At 18.6% G+C, this 7804-nt stretch overlaps 3 protein-coding genes across 3 annotated transcripts; 1 reads left to right on the forward strand and 2 right to left on the reverse strand.

The window, feature by feature from the left end:
* Nucleotides 1-247: 247 nt before the first annotated feature.
* On the forward strand, nt 248-667 carry PRSY57_1230800 (mitosis protein dim1, putative; the record flags this gene model as incomplete). Its single annotated transcript, XM_012908727.2, has 1 exon — nt 248-667. One exon carries the CDS (start codon nt 248-250, stop codon nt 665-667), a length of 420 nt encoding a protein of 139 aa, XP_012764181.1.
* Nucleotides 668-1699: 1032 nt separating this feature from the next.
* PRSY57_1230900 (pre-mRNA splicing factor RNA helicase, putative) lies at nt 1700-5176 on the reverse strand (the record flags this gene model as incomplete). Its single annotated transcript, XM_012908728.2, has 1 exon — nt 1700-5176. The coding sequence occupies one exon, from the start codon at nt 5174-5176 to the stop codon at nt 1700-1702; it is 3477 nt and encodes a 1158-aa protein (XP_012764182.2).
* A 1869-nt stretch (nt 5177-7045) lies between these two features.
* Nucleotides 7046-7436, reverse strand: PRSY57_1231000 (hypothetical protein; the record flags this gene model as incomplete). Its single annotated transcript, XM_012908729.2, has 2 exons — nt 7046-7115; nt 7303-7436. The coding sequence occupies 2 exons, from the start codon at nt 7434-7436 to the stop codon at nt 7046-7048; spliced, it is 204 nt and encodes a 67-aa protein (XP_012764183.1).
* Nucleotides 7437-7804: the final 368 nt, after the last annotated feature.

Genomic DNA, 7804 nt, shown 5'->3' on the forward strand with positions numbered 1-7804 from the left:
TTTTTTTTTTTTTTTTTTTTTTTTTTTTTAAAAAAATATTTTTTTTAATTTTTTTTTATTTTTTTAAAAAAAAAAAAAAAATTTTTTTTTTTTTTTTTTTTTTTTTTTTTTTTTTTTTTTTCTTTTTTTTTTTTTTTTTTTTTTTTTTTTTTTTTTTGTTTATAAATTTATGAATGGTTCATAATATTATTTTTTTATTTCTTATAATTTAATTTCATTTTACTTAATTTTTTATAAAATGTCATATATGTTATACCATTTACATAGCGGCTGGGACGTTGACCAAGCTATATTAAGCGAAGAAGAAAGATTAGTTTGTATTCGTTTTGGTCATGATTATGACCCAGATTGTATGAAAATGGATGAGTTATTATTTAAAGTAGTAGAAGACATAAAAAATTTTTGTGTTATTTATTTAGTAGATATAACAGAAGTTCCTGACTTTAATACTATGTATGAATTATATGACCCTGTTTCTGTTATGTTTTTTTATCGAAACAAACATATGATGATTGATCTGGGTACTGGAAATAATAATAAAATTAATTGGCCTATGAATAATAAACAAGAATTTATTGATATCGTAGAAACAATTTTTAGAGGTGCAAGAAAAGGAAGAGGTTTAGTTATATCCCCAAAAGATTATTCAACCAAATATAAGTACTGAATTATTATAATGTTGAAAAGTATAGATACATATATATATGTATAGTTGTCAATATATGCTATTTTATTATTTATTATTTATTATTATTTTTTATTTTATTTTTTTTGTTTTATTGAAATATAAAAATAATGTTATATCATAATGAAACATCTATTTTTTATATGGGATATACTGATTTAATATGTATTCACTCAAATTAAAATGTTATGTTTTTTTTTTTTTTTTCATTTTATAAAATATATATATATATATATATATATATATGTATAACCTTTTGGAAAAACATAACCATATAACAAATTAATATTTTAAAAATAAAAAATATTCATATATATATTTTTTTGTAAAAATAAATTTATTTGTTCTTGTGTTAAAAAAAAAAAAAAAATAATATATAAAAGAATTAATAATTTAAGTGTAAAAATTTTGCATTTCTTTTTATATTTATTCTTATAGGAATTTTATTTTTTTACACATCTATAACACAAAAAAAATTCAACAAATATTATAATTAAACAAATATATACACAAAAAAAAAAAAAAAAAATGATGCATAGGAATAATAAATTAATATGAAACCATAAATGATAACAATTTAAAAATTGAAGGGAAATGAATATTGACAAAATTAATAAGGAAGAATAATAAAAAAAATAAAAATAAAAAGTAAATATTCTTGGTAAAAATTATTACATTATTCATTTTACATGAGTAAAAAAATATATATACATAAATATAAATAAATAAATATATATATATATATATATGTTGTTATAGAAATAATACACATGGTATAAAAAATTATAACTTAGTACTATGAAAAAAATTAATTTAAAGATTACAAACGAAAAAAAGAAATATATACATACATATATATATATATATATATAATTATTTATTTATGAATTTTTTCTTTATCAATCCATTTTTATGTTTAATATTATGTTTTACACATTTTTGAGGTTGCAAAAAAAAAAAAAAAAATAATAAAATAAAAAAAAAAATAAATAATTTCGACAAGTTTTATAAAGATTATTCCGTTTTATTAAGAAAATAAAAGTCTGCAATTTGAAATAACAAGTTCTTATTTACAGGTATATTATGTCGTATATATGATTTATTTAGTTTAATAACTTCATAAAAAATGATACACACATTTTCATTTTCCTCCATAATATTTTTTTTAAAGAGAACAGAATTAGGATATATACTAACAACTTGATTTAATTTTATAATTTTGAGTTCAGTTTTATTAACAGGTAAAGCAGCATTAGTAAAAAATGCACTGACAATACTTTTTTTAATATTATTTATGGATTCATGATTTTCAATACCACAAGTTGTAATGGGTATATCAATTTTTTCACATATACTTAATAGTTGTGTTTTCACATCTTTAACTTTAATAAGTGTATGATATTGTAAAAAATGATCATAACAAAATGAGGTAGAGAAATTATTTTCTTCACATTGTTTGTAAATATTTAAAAAGAGTAAGAAATCACCTCCACCTTCAATAATAAACATTTTTTTAATATTTTCTGCTTCTTTTTCTTTACCCTTTTGAACATAAAAAATATTATTAGCATGTGTTAACATGGATGCAACATTTAATATTTCATCAACACAATTATATTTTTCTGCAGCGGATAAAATCATTTTACTTGATTTTACATCTGTTGGAAATTCTGCCATTTTGCGTCCTGTCCTAGTCAAATTTCCTTCATCATTTAAAGCACCTAAAGAATATAAAAGTTCTAATCCTTTAATAATAACAATCGGAGAAGGAGGATCTAGAAAATCAAAATTAATAATATCATCCATACCCAAACTTTTTAATAACAATATCATACTACTAATTTCACATCTTTGTATTTCAGGAATTGAATTATCACTTAAATCAATAAATGATTTTTTTGTAAATAATCGAAAACATTTCCCATCTCTTTTTCTTCCTGCTCTACCTGTCCTTTGATTCACTGATGCTTTAGAACATGGTAGAGTAACTAAAGATTCTATACCTGAATTAGGGTTATATATTTTTTGTTTACATAAACCTGAATCAATAACATATACAATATTGTCTATAGTTATACTTGTTTCACAAATATTTGTTGATAAAATAATTTTCCTTCTTATTTTATTATTCGTATTTATTCTTTTAAGTTCTTCTATTTCTTCGTTAATATTTCTTTTATTCTTACTTTGTGATACATTCATTTTGGAATTATTACCTACATTATTTTTATCATTTTTATCATTATTTTTATTATTTTTATCATTTTTTTCATTTTTTTCATTTTTTTCATTTTTATCATTTTTTTTATTATTTTTATCATTTTTTTCATTTTTATTATTTTTTTCATTTTCACCATTTTCATCATCTTTATGGTTTTTATTACTTTCATCCTTCTTATCATTAATATCTTCTAAAAACTTCATATTGTCTTCTTCAGTAACATCTTCAAATATACGTGCCTGATATTCTACAGGCAAAGAGGAATAAATAGGTAATATGACCAGGTTACGATATTTTGGAGCCAGCTCATTTAATTTATTTTCTAGTTCCTGTTGTACTAATTCAATTTCATATTGTCCTGGTAAAAATACTAAAATATCCCCTTTTCCTTGAGTTATATGTATTTGTAATATAGTTATTACAATGGCTGATATATAATTACTTTCATTATTTATTGTATAGTATATATCTACATTATATTTTCTTCCTGGTACATAAAAAATGGGTGCACAATTAAAGTAAGTAGATATTTTTTCTGCATCTAAAGTAGCTGAAGATATAACAACTCTAATATTTTCTCTAAAGTTACATATATCTTTTACTATGGGCAGAATAACATCTGTGTGTAAAGCTCTTTCATGTGCTTCATCAATAATTAAAACAGATATATCTTCTAATGTTGGATTATATAATAACAGACGTAAAAACATACCATCTGTCATATACATAATTTTGGTAGCTTCACTTGTTTTATTTTGAAATCTAATTACATATCCAACTTCTTTACCTATTTTTACATTCATTTCTTCTGCTACCCTATTTGCTATAGCTATACATGCAATTCTTCTTGGTTGAGTACAAATAATATTACCATACATGTGATATTTACATTCATATAAATATTGAGTTAATTGTGTACTTTTTCCACTACCTGTTTCACCTACTAATATTAAAATTTTATTATTTTTTATAGCTTTCAATATATCATATCTATAACTATATATAGGTAACCTTTTCCTTTCATCAATAATTTTTTTCATTTTCTTTTCTTTTCTTTTTTTTATATCTTCAAAAAGTTTTTCTAATTCTTTTTCTTTTTCATTCATACCATAAAAACTTTCTAAATGTACAAATTCAACAACATCCGTAAGTCCATTTTCATTTAATTCGGATTCCTTTTTTTCAAAGGATCTCTTATTACTATCAACATTTCTTTCTTCATCTGTCATTATACTCTTTTTTTTTTTTTTTTCATGTTTTATTTCGTCATTATCATATTTATTGTTTCTATGATTTTTATCCACTGATGAGGAGCTTTCCTCTTCACTTTTATAAGTACTATCGGTGGGACTATTGATATCATAAGAGGTATTTATTTCTTTATATTTAGAATGGTATTTTTTATTATGTTTGTCATGTTTATCGTGTTTGTCATGTTTATCGTGTTTGTCATGTTTATCGTGTTTATCATATTTATCGCGTTTATCATATTTATCGTGTTTATCGTATTTATCGTGTTTATGGTGTTTATCACGTTTATAGAATTTACCATACTTATCATATTTTTCGTCCTTATCACACTTATTATCACTTTCTATGTCATCTTTTTTTTTTGTTGGTGACTCATTCATTTTTTTCTCTTCAAAGGATTCCCTTTTTATACTTTTTCTATTAGTTGTAATAATATCGTCGTCAAAAACAAATTCATTATTATTTTGTTTTTGTATATTTTGTTTTGAAATTGAAGAACCAAATTTGAGTATTCCTTTATTTAAAATTTGTTCATCATAATTATATAATGATTTATCTACTTTGTTGTTTTCATATGTTTGTGTTTTTTTATTTTTATCTATATCTTGTTGAAAATAATATGATTCTTCTTGTAATTTTTCTCTTAGATTTATATTTTCTTTCGCTATATTATATATTTTTTTAGAAAACTGTAATTCTTTTAAATCTTTTCCTTCTAATTTTACAGTACTATATAATAATTCATCATCTAATAATTTCTTCGTTATATCTAATTTTTCTTTTTCTCTTTCTTTTAAATATTTTCTCCTAGCATCTTTTTTTAAATATTCAATGTATTCTTCATTATTCTTTAATTTTTTATTCCTACCTTTTTGATATTCTAAATATAAAGAATAAGAATCTTTTCCTTTACTTTCCAATATATCATTTTCTTCTCCGTCTGTTTTTATTTTTTTTTTTGATTCATCATTATCTGTAAATTCAATTGATCTCTTATGTAAATCACTTTTTTCATTCATTATGTCATAAAGGAAATAAGAACAAAAAGTTTTAATGAGCCAAAAAAAATAAAAATAAAGCAATAAATACACATATATATATATATATATATATATATACATATATATGTATGTATATTTTTATTTCTTCATTTTGTAACTTCTTTCACACATATATATATATATATATATAATATATATATAATATATATGCACTTAATATGTACACAAAAAAAAAAAAAAAAATATTTACTTCAAATAATCATTTAATATAATATTTATATTATATATAATAATAGCATATTATAATAATCATATATATAAAATAATTATTTATATTATTATTATTTATATAGGTTATCCTTTCATATTTATTATATTATTATTTCACAGTAATTTATATGTATCAAAAAGAAAGTAAAAAAAAAATAAGGTATTATCACATATTTTTAATTATATAATCATAAAATTACTAATATATTAAATAACTATAATATTAAAAGTTTATTTATATAAGTATTATATTATATATATATATATATATATATATAAGGCCAGAATATTAAAATGATAATTAAAAAATAAAAGAAATATATAAAATAATTAGGATTATAATTATAAAAATAGTAGTTTCCTAAAATAAAAAAATATTTATATTATGACGGGCTTATAAAAAATATATGAACATATAAATTTTTATTATATTTGATAAGGACTATTTACATATATTTAAATGAACATATGAGTATATATATATATATATATATTATATATATTATATAATTATAAATATATAGACGCTTTTGTATATATATAATATATATATAATATAATTATAATAAAACATAAATATATATATTATAAATTAATTCAGAAATATTACTTTTGTTACAATATAAAATTATTCCCATCTAATAATAAAGGGTGGGAGGAAATATAATATATATATATATATAAGTTTTTTTTTTTTTTTTTTTTTCTTATGTAAGAATAAATTCATTTTATTTTACAATTGTTTCCCATTTCTAATACAGGAATGTATTTTTTTGTTTTTAATATATATAAATAAAAATGGAAAACGGGGAAAAATAGAAAAAAAAAAAAAAAATGTAAGAACTATATATATATATATATATATATATATATATATAATATAATATAATATATAAAATATTTATGCTATTAAATATTATAGAATATATAATTTTTTTTTTTAATTTTTAAAGGACGTATAAATATATACATAATATATATTTATATATATTCCATTTAAAAACAGTTTTAATTTTATAAAGATTCATATATAATATATATATATATATATATGAAACCTTTTATGTCCATTTATTTGTTTAAATTATTAATTTAAGAAATGTAATCATAAATATAATTATATTTTGTGTATTTATATTTTAATTATCCAATGTTTAAAAAAAAGAAAAGAAAAGAAAGTTCATTAATAATATTACATATTTTGTTTTTTTACATATATTCTTTTATAATATATATGTGTGTTCATACCAAAAAAAAAAAAAAAAAATATTACATATATATATATATATATATATATATATAATATATATACTTTATGAAGTTTTATATATTATACTATATAAATAACAATAATATATGTTTATATTATGTATTTTATCTAAATATGTGTGCACTCGTTAATTTTTTTGGGGGATAAAAATATAATAAAATATAAAATATATTATATATATTGACATGAATATATGCTTTGTATTTATACCCTATTAAGTATAATAAAAAATAATTATTGTTCTCGTAATATATATATATTATATAAAACACATTCTTGGAGTCTTTTTATTTTTATTTCATTATTTGTTCTCGTAAAATAATATAATATAATATCATTTTTACATTTTAATATGATCCCATCCATCTATAATAAAACCCTTTGAAATGTCTTCTATTTTTATATTGTTTTTTTGTCCTATATTGAAAAAAAATAAGTACAATATAAAATATATATTATTTATAAAATTATAACAAATATAATCGGTGAATAGGCAAGATTATATATATATATATATATATATATGTTGATACATAGTTATTATATTATTTTCCACATTATGATTATATTATTATTTTTGTTTTTTTCTTATTCCTTTTTATACCTACAACGGTCAACTCTTTGTGTTTTCTTACGAGGTCTTAGAAAATAAAAAGGCGAAAAAAACATTGGTATAATAATATTTTGTAAATTGAAGGAATTTTTTAAAAAAATGGTCTCATTTAATGATAGCAACATGATATATAATATGTATGTGTGTGTTAATATATGAACCCTCAAGTGTAATAAAAATAAATAAATATATAAATATAAAAAAATATATGTATATATATATATTATTTAATATATTATTAAAATGGAATATTTTATCAGTACTCTAAATTATTATATATACACATTTATAATAATTTTTCTTATGATTAAAATTTAAAAATAAATTATTCTTATATATATATTTTGTAAAAGGCTATACGTGTAAAATATATATATATTATATGTATATATATATATATATATCAAATTATAACACCAAATGTTATGAATAAAGTAATACATATAAAAGAAAAAAGAAAAAACAAAAAAAGAGGTTCAGAAAATTTTGTAAT

Source organism: Plasmodium reichenowi, chromosome 12 (assembly GCF_001601855.1).
Source record: "Plasmodium reichenowi strain SY57 chromosome 12, whole genome shotgun sequence".
Lineage (NCBI taxonomy): Eukaryota > Apicomplexa > Aconoidasida > Haemosporida > Plasmodiidae > Plasmodium > Plasmodium reichenowi.